The sequence below is a fragment of the Vanessa tameamea genome, chromosome Z (assembly GCF_037043105.1).
Source record: "Vanessa tameamea isolate UH-Manoa-2023 chromosome Z, ilVanTame1 primary haplotype, whole genome shotgun sequence".
Taxonomy (NCBI): domain Eukaryota; kingdom Metazoa; phylum Arthropoda; class Insecta; order Lepidoptera; family Nymphalidae; genus Vanessa; species Vanessa tameamea.
This window is the reverse complement of record NC_087341.1, coordinates 10,492,270-10,509,385: the sequence shown is the minus strand read 5'-3', so window position 1 is coordinate 10,509,385 and position 17,116 is coordinate 10,492,270. Positions and strand designations below refer to the sequence as shown.

Sequence of the window (17,116 nt, the reverse complement as noted above, 5' to 3'; positions counted from 1 at the left end):
TGGGGATTATAACAACACTTACGTTTACACAGGAAAGGCCACTTGCTAACGAAACGGTTTGCTGCTACAAAAATCTATCGTAGATTGACGATTGGACATGCTAGTAATATGCTATTTGCCAGGTTTTTTAACGCTACGAGGAATGAGATTCAAATGGCACCAAACCTTGCCAGTAGCAGGAGGCAATATCGTAAAGCAAAGTTTGGGATGACGATATATTTTTCTTATTTTTTTTCTAACATAGACACAATTATATATTCTAAAAGTTTTATTGCACTATGCAGACATAGTCCATTAAAATAACATATTTAATGTAATATTTATAAATTTAAACATATCAATGGTCTGTATTTGTTTGGTTTTATTTGTTGATAAATTATAATGGCAAGAGAATATAAAACTTTAATTATGTCATACTTATAAAATAATATTTAAAATTGACTTTCGGTGCGGCACTTTACAAAACAATATTTGCTAAAATTATAGCTTAATTTATAGTGCCAACATTTTTATTCCAGTGAATTTAAGTGAGCAACAATAATTATAATTATGAATATAGCAATAATTAGGTATACCAATCGAATTAATATTCTAGAGGACATTCTGTGGGTTCTTTAGTTATAACTTACAAAACTTTAACGAGACAATTGTACTAAAAATTTAATATCGCCATATTTTTTGGTATTTATAATTATTCACAATTTTCATCAAAAACTGCCCCCGTTACAATCATCATTTTAACAATGTCGTGATCAAAATTTAACAGGAGCACCATGATTATTACTCACTGAAAATCATGCAATTTTATTTATAACTTTTTTTTTTAAATTAAATTATTAACTACATAAAATAAGTGTATAATATTTTCAAATATAGTAAAAAATATTATATTTATTTCTATATGTAAGACTGTCTGAATGATAAGTAAATTGACGATTGATTGATTTAAAACATGTGACGCCGAACTAAACGATGGCACTTGTATGGCACACACAATCTGCACCGAGAACGTGCAACAGGGACGTGTAGGGTTGCACATCGCTTAAATTTAGCAACACAATATATACGTTTGTTATAACAAACGGTACGAGACGGTATCGTAATACAGCTACAAAAATATTAATTTAAAATTAATAACATTTTATTTTTTTCAATTTTGACAGTATAACATTTAGACACATAACGAAATATAAACTATAATATTATATATATTGGTTAATATACACTTTGGTTTAACTATTTCATATGAATCTGAAAATTTTCATTACAAACTCACATTACCTACGCAACCGGAGTATTTTGATTTTAGTGTCATAAAAAGTAATTGAGCCTTCGATAGATTCATTTGAAATATATCATCAGTACGTTACTTATCGAGGGACGCTGAATATTTAGCGAAGATCCCACGATAAACAACGTCAGTCAAACAAGTATTGTTAATAATAATAAAATTATAATAACTTACGGGTAATTTAGTTGTAAAATAGTCAAGAAATGTTATACAATAGGCGGAAATAAAACCCACGATGCATTAAACGCCGTCCCTGAAATTTTTTTATGACTTAATACAAACATATTGTACTAGCAACGTTAAACCTCCTACAGATCACGTAGATATTAAATACTAACAGCGATCTAACATTCAATATACTTAAGAGTTACATCAACCACAACTACACATCAAGCATCAAGTATTCACATAAGAGAGGCGGGGACGTTATTATTACTATATAAATTACCAAAAAACATTTTTAAGAACACGAAAGAAGGTCTTCTCCAAAAATGAAACAATCTGCATCCCTTATGCAGAATTATCTAAATATAACTATTTATTGCCATTTATCTACAGACGTAAGTGACTTTAAGTATGCGTGTCTCTACCAGTTAAGTGATATCAGTTACCAGGTAATGTATTTTATTTTTAATTCAAACAATCGAAGGTCCTTATTGCCACAAAAGTGTCTTAAAAGAGACAAAGAAACCCGATAGATTAAATAATTACAAAACGAAACTGATATTTAACAGAAACATTTATTAATATTATACATAAGTTAATATTTGCTTTTTTTTTAATCATTGGTTTCTTCGCAAGTTGTTATAACTTGTTTTCGTACAATGTAGTACTATAAAAGTAATGTAATTAACATTTTACAGTGTATCAAATAAAAACAGTTATTGTATTAACATGACAAGTAAAAAAAAAGAATATGACCTAGAGCCAAAGTTCTTCTTGTTAGTCCCCATAACAATATGTACACAACCAAATAAATAATCAATCTATAAAAAAATACAACAAAACTAAGATGCGTAACAGTAACAAATGTTGTATAAGAAAATTAAATTTGAAATAAATAATCTGTTAATAAAAATAGAATGTATATATAAAAACATATTCAAGATAAAATAAATAATCATTTTTCAAATGTAACAATAAATTTCTTCTATATTTTTACTAACTATGACAATAAAACTAAATATATTATAATGGCCCATCATTACATTTTAAAATAGGCATTTCGAAATAGAAAAGGATAAATTTTAAATAAATATATTATTTAAAATTTATTCAATAATATCTATACATTTATTAATTATATTTGCTTGTATTTGTAATTTTATGGCCGAGATGTGATAGATTTTAAAAATTCTTATAGAATTAAATTAAAACATGAGGTGAGTAAGATAAATTGATTTGATTAAATACTGAACGCTCATTGGTTGAATATTACGTCATCGGCTGCCACCGACCAAAGACCATTCAGATTCAAATCAAATTAGTTAATCAGACATTGATAATTATTTCAAAAACCGGACCAGGCTACCCAACCATATTGCGAAAGTTTCGATTTAGTGATACATATTCGCTAATCTTATAAGCTAATTTTACAAGGAAGAACATTGCCCCTCCGTCTAATTGGTTGGGTTTCATTAAGTTGAACAAATGCAATAGTATCAGTGATATGACACTGCACAAATATATCAAAATCCTTTATAAAAAGTTAAATATAAAAAGAGTTAAAAATTTGGACTAAACTTCCTAAAATTTCAAATTGTACCGTTTATGTTAGGTACACATAAACGGTATATATATATATATATTTTTTTTTTGTAGAAATAATTGAAGGTCGTGCTGTTAATGCGAAAGCTGCCATACTGGCTTTACTTGAGTAGACCATTTTGGTTTGCTAATTCATTTCAAAACATAAATGATAGATATTTTAAAAACTACCTGGTTTAAGACATTCTCTAAAACTTGTCATTACACGCTAGTATACTCTGTATAACCAGAAGGTACGTTTTATTAAATTTAAACTATAAAAACCAAATAATATACAATTTATGTAGCCGATTGTGTTGTACAAAATCTTTAAACTAATCTATTTGAACGGAGTAAAAGATCAAAATATATTTTAAAGACAACGTAACGTCCATTCGATTTAAACTAAAATAATGGTTATCTGGTACCTATCGACATAATTATATACAAAATTGCACAGCCCTTCGATCAAAAATACAAAAATAAGAAATGCCGTTACACTAAAATAATATTTAGTTGCATCACAATTAAGGTCACCCCGACTTTAAATAATAATTCATTAAGTCGATAAAGTTGATTTTAATTTTAACTAAACCGTATGTAGGAAAACAATAATATTAAGTACTCTTATCAATGTTAATTATTCTGAATAGATCTTAAGCATAACCTCAAGAAGTACTTGAAATGTAGAATATTTCCTATACATTTTATACGAATACGGTGACCTTGAAAAATGTATGTTTGGAATCTTACATAAGTTTAACTTTTTTTTTTTTCAATAAATCTAAGAAAAGTCTAAATTTAAGTGTGTTAAGATATAGAGTCCCAACCTCTACTTCGTTAAAGTTAATGTACAAGTAGTTTCAACAAAACATAACCACTTATTAGAAGTACGAATATATCATAACAAATATCATAAAAATATATCGAAACTAATTGAGATTAACACTAATTCTACGAGATATAAAAAGAACGTAAAATATATTATGAGAAACACGTTCTTAAGTGACGGACTCAAGCGATTCCCTAAATATTATTAAACGTTTGTGTTTGTATTGTAACACGTACTCGTCACGCATTCCTGCCTTATCATTTTACTACAGAAAAACTAAACTACATCCACAACAGAGACGGTAAATAACATTGAAAAGATTATTTTATATATTTGTGCTTAAAAGGAAGTATTTTATCATTAAATGAGATCCGGGCTAAGATAAGTCGTCCCACATGCGTCGCGAAGTACCGAGTCTTATTGCTGCGGTGGCATATGATGATTTTGATTTTGATGTCTGTTGAGGTGGTGACCACCCGGCGGCGGCGGTGGCGGGTGGTGAGGATAGCTAGGCGCTGGTCTAGCCGCTGTTCCGTCGTACAGTATTTGTGCTCGTTCGTTTTGTTGCATTTGTTCGGTATGTGAGAATGGATCTTGAACCTAAAATTTTCAAATGATTCAAATGTATATTATGTACAAAATGCATCATTAGCCATATATTGAATATTTATGATTATTGCAAATATAACAAAATTACTGTATAAAACAAAGTTTAAGGGAAGTGTATATACAAGAGGATTTTTTTTAAATGCAGTTTTTATAGATTATAGTAAATTTTAGTGAATATTCTCGTGGGATATTTACCATCGGAATTGATGTGGTATTTGATGAGCTGGAAGGCTGCCAATTTAACTTTTGTTATTAAAAATGTAGTTTATTGCTTAGTAAAACACAAGTGGTTAAAATTTAATTAAGTCATCAAAGATTCGAAACTTAGACATTTTTCGGGCCAGCACCATCTGGCCATAGTTTATATATTGTTAAATCAATACACATCATATAATATATATTACACATAAAATCGCAATGCGGGAAATTATTTTATAAAAAACTTAAAAACTAATTAAACGATTATGTAGTTATATCCCAGATAGTAAGTAGCGTGCTGTGATTAAAAATAATAAGGCATTTTTTTTTTTAAATTAAACCTGTATTTAATGCAATTTACAAATGACATGACCAGCATCTACCTAGTACTGAGTAGAATATGTACATTAAGAAGAGTTTAGTTAAATTAAACATATGTATATGTATATTTATATATAATTAATGTATTCTCTATTTTTATGCGTGACCATGGAATGTGATACATGTGTTTTGTTTCCGCTGTTGTTGTTTAAAAACAATGGCCCTTTTTAATAATTATGTTGAACAATTAATTATTAGATTTTAGTTTTTATTTAAAATAAAAGAAGGAATAATTATTTATTTTAATAATTTAAAATTAATTAACCGAAGCGACGAATATAAAATATATATAATAATAATTATGATTAATACATGTAATATATTTTATTTATATATGCTTTTATAACTTCTCTTCATCGTAATAAATTGTGATGTAATATGTCATTTATGACGTACTACAAATTACAACAAACTTTATCGATTTTTGATCACATTGCTAAGACGATTTCTATACTAGAAGGACTTGATAATTCTTGACATTTATTGTTCGGTAAAATAAATAAAAATAATTATTCAATGGGAAAAAAACTACAACCCGGTTAAGAGGAAATTATTCGCCTTCAGAATCCTTAAAAGTTGGTTAAAAATAATTGATTCACGTACTACATATTTGTAAAACATAAACCCATAAATATGATTAATGTGAAAATATCTTCATATCATCCAGTTATTTAAAAAAAAACACAATGTTTTCTAATAAAATAAACAAGTAAATTCCTGTAAGTACCTGTATTGACGGTATGTTACTGTTTCAAAACATTACTCTCTCAAAATCAAAATTACCCCCACAAGCTATTTGCGTGACAAAAGGTTGAAGTTTAACTTTTATTCATAAGTGTACATAAACTTCTTCAGTACCGAAGCCGTGAATCAAAAGCACACCGCCCATGTCATTTGTTACACTTTTAGTATTAACAGTACTACCTATGAATATGAAAATGATAATCATTGTATAACATATATAAACATTTTGAAACAGAAAGCGTGATGTCCGCCTCCCCGTGACCTATCGTCGAAGCTGCAACGCTAGGCTATACATAGCCGGTAACGGCCAATTACTCACGTTAATGAGCGGTTGTAAGATACCGAGGCGTGCGAGTAGGAGTTGCTCCTTCACCTGCCGCAGCTCTTCCTGCTGGCGCACTATCATCTGCTGTAACTCGCGATGTGTGCGCTGCAACTGCTCCTGCCGCGGCCACTAGCTCGCATCATGATATACCAACAACCTCACCGACCTCTCGATTGCGTTCCCCGTTATAGCCATAAACTCAATAATCATTTAATCGAAATAATAGTAATCAATCAAAATAAAAATCAAAATAACGAAAACGAATACAAACAGTTATCGAAATCAATCCAATTAAAGTTTTAATGTAATGTAAAATAATAGAATCGCAAATAAAGAATTAAAACTCTCGCCATACTTACGGAGCTCGAGAGATATTTTTGTATTAATAAAACGTATATAAATCTTGAAAAATTTAACTGATGTAAGACGCACCTGCAACTGCGCCTGATCCGGGCTGACGATCACCGGCACCGAGTGTAGCGGCAGCGACAACACCCCTGACACACCGACGGATCCAATGTACGGCGCCGGCTCCAAGTACTGTGCGCCGATACCGTGCTGAGGTACTATCGCCGGTTCAGCTAGCCGTGGCGTCTGCGGAAAGTGTTTTAAACTTACATACAATCCTTCTTCACGAGCACTATGCGTCCGTAGTATGATGTTAAACCTTCCTTCCTTATGATTTGGGAGAAAGGATTTTTCATAGCCGACAAGCATGTTATTCAGTTTTATTATATAAGTATAGGTACGATTGTAAATCTCGAAGGGGAGGCAAATTTAAAACGAGTACAAGCAAGTACATATGACTTACTTCTTGCGCGGTCATGCGTGACGATCGCGAATCACCCGACACTGAGGCTGTATCGGATCCTGGAGCGTACAGCACCTGCGAGGCACGGGTGGGCCACGAAGCAGTGGCAGTGGTAGCCGTGCCGATGGTCGCGACGGTGGCGCAAGTACTGCCAGTTGACGTCGCGGCCGACTTCACCGATAGTGGCTGTTAACAAACAACGAAAATATTGCACCCTTACTAACAACTTCGAAAGGATTTCATATAAACCTAGCGACCCGACCCGGCTTCGCACGGGTGCAATGCTGATACTAAATATACTACAGAATGTTTAACAACGTTCACAGTTTTGCAGCCGTTAGACAATACAAACCGCTATGTCCCTGCGTTTTAAATTTGTAATATCTTCGAAAATATTCATCTAAATTACATGTTGTAAAGGGTCATGTTCAATACATTGATAGGGTTTAATTTCCTAAGTTGGTTTCTCGACAATGAAAGACTTGTGTCTTCGATTAATGTTTATTACGGAGTAAACAAGCAACATAATACATTTAACTAATACACTTTTCTAAATCCAACAGGTCATATTGATCTATATTAAATGCAAAATGCATTGGATATTTGGAATATTTGGATAAGGATTAATGCTGTATTGCTTAAAATCGCTTCGCAAATAAGCCATTATCTCTCGTAAAAAGTAAAGGATAAAAAATGATTATGATGGACTATCCCTAAGAGATAGACATGTATGTACTCAAATTACATTAACATATTTCGCAATAGTCTAATAAGACATATTTTTAATAGAATAAATAAAGTAAAATATAATACCTGCGACAGAGAATGATATGAATTCCCGAAAGCATCACTGGCCTCAGACATATAAGATGGTGACATAGCCATCATGGCATCTTCTGAAGATGTCTCCTTCAAGTCACTTCTATTGGGTTCTGGTTCGCTTACGGTGTCAGTGTCAATGTTTTCCTGCTTCGCGTTTTTATATATATCCGCATAACTAAATAGAAAAATAAAATTTATAATATACTTAATCTACATTATAATAGCTTACAAAACGAGGGCAGTTTCAAAACCTAACCATTCAAAAATCTGGTTAATAAAATGATCTATTTTTAATGATATATGACTTAAATCAATTTTAAATAGGATTCGGTAGTATGAATGAAATCTATTTTTTATTTATTGATATTTTGATTGTTATTAATAATAACTGTAATAGCGCACTGGCAAGATAGTTGGACTATGTCAGAATAAGTCAACTTGATAGAAGAAGATAAGTACGCAAACATACATTTCGATGTTTCAACACACCTCACAACACGATGTGTGCAGACAACGAATTCTGGCTTAGAGTTCCATTGATGGTAAGTGATATAAAAACGGGTCTGTAACCAGATCCACTGCTGACCCTTGGTAAGAAACCTGTAGTAGCATGACGTAAGCTCGCCTTTTTGCATTACTGAAAATAATATACTCGTATAAATATGGAACTACCGACATGTACAAACAATCAGCATACAAATGATAATAGTCTTATGACTCAGACACAGGACTATTGTATTATCAACGTAACAATACACAACATATATTAAATATATATAGATGTTTCATATAATTACAACTCACATGCTTCATGACACGTCACGACTTTCTCCAGATCATCAAAGTGGTAATAATCGTATCCCGAAGTGCCAAGCACTTCAAACGGTAGGTAACCTATTATGGGCGGAGCACGATGGTCTAAGAACAGGAATTTCCATTCCAAGCTGTGACGCGATGTAAACTCGCTACGGCTTGTGTCAACTAAAGACACATCTCGGATTAGTTGAGGCGTGCACAGCTTTCCGGTGCAGACAAACAGAAGCCTGAAACAAAACGAACGTTACAACATAACTGATAATATTTTTGTCATAAATTAACTGTATGTCATTCGAGTATTTTTTATGAAGATGGATTCAAGTAATTTTAATACTTATAATATATATCAATTCTAATCTCGGGCTAATTTATTTTCATAATCTCGTAAAAACTAAATCTGCCCTTTCCACAATAATAGCGTATATTGCAATACAACATAATACTTATTTGTATCAGCCACCCTGGTCGATCTGACATCGTCATTTAAAACGTTGCAAATTGAATGCCTGGAACGGCTGCAATTTATATTATATTATATTATATTTTATTTATATTTATAATTGGTGCTTAATATTCCCTTTCGCGTTCCCCATTTGCCATACGGTCTGGATGCGTCACTCGTTTTAATTGTTATCCGGGCATTCTCTCTTCCGATTTAAAACATTAATTTGAAACATTGACGGAAAATCTAAGAAGCCTCTTTGTTTTGTACTGTTTACTTGTTTTGCCTAAAATTTTACCTAACAGAATACCGTACACACATTTTGATTTTTAATTCGAATATTATGAATTTCAAGTTAAATTTTATTTAAAAAAAAAAAGAATTGAAATGCACGCATTCTACCTAGCTCTGAAATTTTTGATGAATTTAAAGATTTTATATGAAAGACCACAGAAAAACATATTACGAGCTTTTTGCCTAACATAATAAAAGCAATTTCGAGGAGGAATTGAATATACAGATATTCAACTCCTCATTTTTGTCTATTAAATTATATTAGATATAAAATCCTCATTTTTGTCTATTAAATTTGCCTGATGTTCATAATTGGCACACAAAGTATTCTTGACACATTCATATTACTGATGTTCCAATGGAAGATGACTTAAATATTTTTTGGAAAAGGCATCGTCAACTGGTTTCACAACATGGGTATCCGGTGAAAGTGGATATTGATTGTTTCAATATAAGCTTCTTAAACTTAATTCGTTTCGTTTTAAAAGATTCACAAAAAACCGGGGCAGTGCGAGTAGGACTCGCGCAATTAGGGCTATCTACCACTACACAATGCTAAAAGATTTACCAGGTTTCCTTAGAAAAAGGGTCTTGACGGATAGACAGATAGACAGACACGACAACGAAATGATGTTACAAGGGTTCCTTTTTAACTGGAACGATTAACTAATAAGTCAGAAAATTTTATTTACACTTTTACAAATTACTTGATATATGCAGATTTTCTTTGTTCTGGATCATTTCGACAATCTCAAAGACAAGGAATATATTATTTAATAATCTTTACTAACTTAATTTAGTAACTTTATAATATTCAACTGCTTTTTAGTCCCCTGCGCCAATATTGACATGGACTTGAGATATTATGTATATGTTCCTATAGTTATTAGTATTAGCAAAAAAACCTTCCCTTAAACACGCTGAATATAATGGTACAAATTTCATGACAATATATCAATATAAAAAATAGCAATTCGATTTCGAAGTTTTCATGAAATAAATTAGTAATATCATAAAATACTTTTTATTACCTTGACTCCTGATCTTGTTGGTATAAGATGTCGGAACTATCGCTCTGTTCCATGTATGTACCTGCAACATGTTAAATAGTTTGTACTTTTATCCGTACGTTTAAAATTATTTAGAAAATACTTTACGATATTTTTAAATAAAATCACAAAGAAGTACAGAAAGTACATTGGAATGCTAGGACGAGGATAAAAATAGTTGCACTGATAAGACTATTAACAAAACATTAGTAATTTAATTTAATCGTTATTATTTTATAGTGCAGAGAAATTATAAATGATTTCAGGTGAAATTAGTATCGTAATTATTTATAAGTCTTAAATTAATTTTCTGAATATAATCTTAGGTAAAATGGCATCGGTATTTAACTTAGATACTCTCGCATAATTTCACATCTCGGTGTAACGTTACTTATCGCCCGTACTTTTGACAAGTTACCTATATATCATCGTTTATCTGCAAAGATCTTGTTGTAGTCGTTTCGTAAAAGGATAATTTCGAAGTACAAATATAAGGTGCGCCTTATGTAGAGAACCACGATTTGCTTTATATTATGAATATTATGAATACCACTTAATTTACACAGATATTCAATAGTTTAACAAACATACTCGTATAAAATAAAATTCTCCGATCAGTTGATAATATATTTTACACTTATTTCTTAAGGCAGTCTTAGTAGTTTGCCTGTATTGTGACAGTGCCGATTCGACCAACACATAAATGAGTGAGACAGGCACTTAGTATTACAGAGCGCAACCTGTAATTCAAAATTCAACTGTTTTTAATGTTTCAATATAAGTTGTAACGTTGCATCAGTTAATTATAAATATATTGTGTAATGTACGCTTTAAAGAAACTTCGAAAATGTTAACTTTTTATTTATTTAAGAAGTCATTTGATTACTTTAACGTTAATTACGTTACTGTGTGTTAAAATAACATTTTTTTCCATTTTCTAATGCTACATGTATTTAAACACATAATAAGAAATGTAGAATTTTTAGTTATAAAATTTTCTTTAGCACATCAATCAAATATTTTTGTTTGTCAAATTAATATTCTATAAATGTATGTTTATTTACGGATAAGCCACATTAAATTATGAAAGCTATTCCTTAAACATAACAAAAAAATATTAACGTAAACCAAACCAAAATAAAAATTAATTAATTTATTATTGACAGATAAAATATATTATTAAGTCATTGGATTTCTTAAAACTCAATTTAACCGTGATCGTGAAACCTAATAAGCCTTACCCTACACTAAAAAGAGCTTTAAACCAAAAACATATTCAGCAGACACATGCGTGTACGCACAAACATACTGATTCTTAAACACAAATAATATAAAAATATTCAGATTTTATCATTTGTCACGACATTTTTGCGTTTTCCATATTTATACTACATTTTATTGTAAACTAGCTGAACCTGCGCCTTTACCCACACGAAATTTATAAAACTACCCATAGCACACACAAACCCCTCGGGGGTAAAATAAACAAAAAAGTCGATCCCAATTCCTACCCCGCGTCTCAAACTATCTACACGCCAAATTTAATCTAAATAGCTACAGCGGTTTAAGAGGTAACAGACAGAGCTATTTTCTCATTTATAGTATAGACAACTAGTAGAATATATTAGTACTGTTCTATCTTGTTTTTTTTTAACAGAACATTTTTAGAGAGAACGACACAAGGCACAAAGGCATTGGTTATTATAATTTAATGTTGGTTCAGATATAAGACATTATTAATGCGAATAAGAAATACACTTCCGCCGAGGATCTCTTCCTGATATGTTTAAACATTTTAAAAAATAATTAAAAACAAAAACGAAAAAGGCGCTACTAAAGATAGTTCCTTTTAGGGTCTTTATTAAATAAATCAGGCTATGAAAACGTTAATAATAGGAATAAGAATTAACCAATTTCGAGATATAAATGTAAGTAATTAAAAAAATGAGTGAGTATTATATATTAAAGTAGTCGCATATGATGTGTACCAACTGATATCTCATCTTAATAATAAGCATTGTTAACATTAGATCCTCTCAAACATGGGTAGGCTAAAACCATCTGACGGTTAAATCTAGCACTGCGCCCTATTTGATCAAATTAGAAATAGGCGCGTTTCACCGGCTTCCTGTTACACACTTCCGTCCCATTTCTTTAAATCATTACCACAGTTAGTAGGAAAGAGACAGGAAAGATGTTACACATCAAATACATTTTACTAATTGATGTTGTTTCTACTAAGCACATTTAGATGAAATAAACGTAGTGTCTTACGAAAATGTCCTTTGAATTGAACCAGTTCGTACGTGATATCATCTCGAAAATCCAGTGTTCCCCGTTGTAAATGACACTGGAACCGTACCTCGTTCTCTGAAAATAATAAAACACAGAAATGTTTAACACCGATTCAGAAAATAATCCCAAGTAAAGGCGAAAACAGAAATGTTTATTCATTTGTTTGTTATACTTTATTGACATTATTATCAATTTTGTTTATTATTTTTATATGTTTATAGTAAGCACCCAGAATCTATATACATGTGTATATATATAGTGATAAACTCAGCTTTGTATTGTTGTATTCTGTCACATAGAGTCATAAATGAATAAAAACTTAAATATCAAGCGAAGCTAGGTGTGGTTTAAAAAATGAAATTATATTTACACATTAAACATTCTATGTAACAATAATAATAAAATATTCGCCTAGACATAAAAATATTAAAATCTATGCTTATGTGCATATTATATAAAAGTACAAATTATACTAATACTTGTACATTGCACGAATTAAAACTCGCAAATCGCAATCTTATCTAAAAAACCACAAATTAAATATATATATATGAGCCACGAGGCCTTCTCGTCCCAATATGCAACAGCCACACGAAATAAGAACTTTGCATCGCAAATAAAAATCGCAAGTGTCTATTATAGTATATTTCAAGTAACGCGAAACCTTTAAAACACTGTTCGACCGAAAAATAAGTTTCGGTGTTATAAGCCACTTAGGCTAACAAAACATTATAAATTGTTTGAAGTCGTAAAAACGTGTAACAAAACTTTCAAACTTTTAATTTTGTTGACTAACTTTCGAAGCTGCGATACAACCAAAATATTTTATAATTGTTAATTCAATTGAAATATGCAAAAGCCATGCAATGCATTGTGAGAAGTTGGTAAATCTCTGATTTCGCCATAAAGGAAAACAAAAATGTGCCCCTAACCCATTACGTAAAACAGAAGGGAGGGTAGAGATCCCAAACAAAATTTTAGAGGCACCGAAAATAAGTTACGACGAACGAATTACATGACTTAAATTTTAATAACATATTAAAGTATGGACATATTACTATAACAGATTAATATTTTCGTCTTATATATCTTTGGACAAAAGACATTATATATTTACCTGCCAAATCTTAACTTCAGAAAAAAATTTTTTTTTATATTTATTTCATTAGATACTAAATTAAATTAGGTCTAATTAAGGTTGGAGACAAATATCAGCATTCGATGCAATCCAAAATGTATAAGAATAACATACTTATTAAATTGTTATATTTAAGATTTGTCTTCACTGATACTGAGACTGATAATAGAAAAAAAAACTTTAACACAAAATAATAATAATCTAAATAAAAATAATTCCTCAATTTTAAAACCAAACAACATTTTCATTCAAATCAATTTATAAATATCGCAAAAAATAAGCAGCATTTGCATAAAAAACTGCAGCAGTTTAAATATATAATGACATAAAATATTGATTATAAATAATTCGCTATGCATTACAGGAAAGTACAACATGAAATAGGCTATGATTTATTATTATAAAAAGTTATATATCATTTATGTACTTTACTACTAAAGTAAATATATTTGATTATATTATCTCTATTATAAAACATTATAGGAAGAAACAAACCTGATGATATTGTTTGATTAGGATGTATCACCAAACTAGGGTTTTGAAGTAAGGCATATAAGTTAGAACGATCCTCATCAAATGCCAAGTCAAATATACTTTTGTTCACCATATCACTCTGAAATGATTAAATTTCAATGCTATACTAATACCATACTATTTTAAATAATCTTAATAATGGAAATATATAGTTACTGGTTTATGTCCTAATAATGACATTATACTTTCTGAGACGTAATAGATACACCCAGATGCCGAAAATACCATTACAAATCCCTCCAATGCTTCCAATACCAAATATGTAAATTCCTCATTTGACAAAAATGCAGGTTTCCAATCTTCTTGCACATCATGAGCTCTTGAGCGAACAGTTATTTCTATAAAATCAATACATATGCAGTATATTTGTATTAAAAACAACTCAATGTGTTTAAATAAATTTCTATAAAATATATAAATTACAAATATAGTTATTACCATTATGGTTCTTTAAGAAAGAAATTGTAGATTTAAGGACAGTTGATTTGTCCATCTTTCTATTATTTGTTGATACCATGGATCCAAGTTCATTGACAAGCATGTTGAATTGGTCTCGCCTCTTCTTTTCACTCAAGTTACGTGTCCTCCTAAAAATGATATTACTCCTTAATATTTTCATATGAAATGAAATGATCAGATTTCAACAAATTCTTAGGAGTTTCCTAATATTTCTGTTGTATTTACTTTACATAAAACAAAATGTATTTCATAAATAGTAGCACAAGAAGCAACAAACAATACGATTATATATATCTAACAGCAATAAAATCTAAAAAGTCTGAAAACAAAAAACCACAAGACATTCACTTAAAACAAATATTTTGTATTTAAGAACAGAAATATCATATATGATGATCAAATAATAAATCATAGTAATCAAAGTGATTGAAACACAATTCTTGCTTAGCTGGAATTAAGAGAACAGAATCTGTTCAATTAGAATTGATATAAAGTTATAAAATTGTCTGAAAATTCACCTCATTTTCCTTAAATGTTTTTAATAACTTAGATTCACATTTATGACAAAATTTACAGTATTAAATAAAAGAATAACAAACTGATTTAAGATTTACAAGAGTTTCAAATATAAACACTGATTAATCTCATGGTTAAAAAATGTAGTAACTCCTTAGTCCATATTCGCTTTTCAATTGATTAATAGTGCTGTGCCTATGAATAACAAGTTGACATCTACAAAAATATTAAATAGGAAACGATTGTATAACAGAAATTGTCGCGGAAAATTTTGATGGTTTACTTACATTATTTATGAAATGATTTATTTCATACGAATTTTTCAATATACATAACTAGTAAATAAATACCTTTTCGAGTCATCTTTATCATCTCCGTCGTCGTCCATGGTTCTTTTGCCTTGTCTACGAAAGTCGATCAATTGTACGACAGTAGCGACACATCACATACTAACGACATAATGTGAAATATTGCAAGAAAATAAAGCACTGTAAACTAAATGTTATTGATAACACGTCACGGGCAGATAATTCGATTTCGAGAATTAGTATTGTTTAAAATATATGCAAAATGCTCTTTGGAAATTGAAGGCAATGTTTTAGGGACAGCGGTTAAAAGAGCACTAATTTACTGATGTATTATTCACTATAAACACGCACTTTTAAAAATTAACTTTAATATAAAATATACGTAACGAAATAAAGGAAACAAGCCACTTATTTTAATAAACACACCAATAACATATAAGAAAATTTTGATAAAATGATAATATTCCCATTAGAAGTATAACAGTTGTGGTTCGATGAAAAATAGTCCTTGAAATTGATTTATATGAAGTAGCAACACTGAAATTAATATACTTGGAAAAATCGGTAATCGTTATAGCAAGCCAATATAGATTTTTCACTCCTAAATTTATAATATCATAACAGTTGCAATTATAATAAATCTCTAAACAATTTAAGAAAACTAAATAAACAAGCTGAAATAAATAAATTATATTCAAATAATAATATAAGATTATGTTCTTATTAAACTAAGTATGTATATATCTTTAACTACATACTTGTTTAAATATGATAGATGTCCGGCTCCTTAACTTACGGTGAAAATTTTTTTTTATTTTTTTTTAGCTAATAGCTTTTGTCAACTGTGCTTCAATGTACAATTGCAAAATTTTTTTTTTATAGGTATATCGTTATTTATTTTGGGCATTAATTATGATGTTTCATGTCATTAAATTTAATGATAGCAGTTACGTAAATATATTTAAACTCCGATTTCAAAATAAAAGGCAGATTGCAAAAATATTTACTGGACATTTTATAATTTATTATTAAACGTAAAGAAATGAATGTTGATTAAAATTAAAACCCATTAATTTTGTAACTAAAATAAATCTGGTGAAAAATCAAACCAAACAATAAAAATAACAGTTTAGTATAACAATTTAATTAATTTAAGAGTTATTTAAGAAGAGAATGATATAGACTTTAAGAAAAGGAGTATAATTATTCTTTTACATAACTTTATAATGACATTTTAATATAAATATACATATCATATTTCGAAATTATAAATTTTTTAAAACAAAATTTTAACTATTATTATACTTTACTATATTTCAATTCTGATTGAATTAACGTAATATCATGGTCGAGATCTTGAATAAAATTTATGATATCTATTGTAGATTTGCGACATTGTGTTTTGAATGTTGAAATTGATATCGATACATTGAAAAAAAAAATTAAAGTACATAAAACTTGTAAGTATTTAGAGTGGAATAGTGTTGATTATTATAAATAAAAAAA

General features: G+C 29.7%; 1 protein-coding gene across 4 annotated transcripts; it reads right to left on the bottom strand.

Annotated features, from left to right (window-relative positions):
* Nucleotides 1-3,099: 3,099 nt before the first annotated feature.
* LOC113402988 (circadian locomoter output cycles protein kaput) lies at nt 3,100-16,114 on the bottom strand. 4 transcript variants are annotated; one of them, XM_064220359.1, is made up of 14 exons: nt 15,653-16,114; nt 14,766-14,914; nt 14,484-14,665; nt 14,289-14,406; nt 12,635-12,730; nt 10,343-10,403; nt 8,564-8,802; nt 8,249-8,396; nt 7,751-7,934; nt 6,938-7,123; nt 6,559-6,720; nt 6,121-6,243; nt 4,674-4,709; nt 3,100-4,469 (listed from the first exon to the last, which is right to left on the bottom strand). In XM_064220359.1, the coding sequence occupies exons 1-14, from the start codon at nt 15,688-15,690 to the stop codon at nt 4,287-4,289; spliced, it is 1,905 nt and encodes a 634-aa protein (XP_064076429.1). In that variant the 5' UTR covers nt 15,691-16,114; the 3' UTR covers nt 3,100-4,286. The 4 variants fall into 4 exon arrangements, with proteins under 4 accessions (XP_064076429.1, XP_026499205.1, XP_026499213.1 ...); XM_026643413.2 differs by having other exon boundaries at nt 3,101-4,469; nt 6,121-6,237; XM_026643420.2 differs by lacking the exon at nt 4,674-4,709.
* Between the last annotated feature and the right edge of the window lie 1,002 nt (nt 16,115-17,116).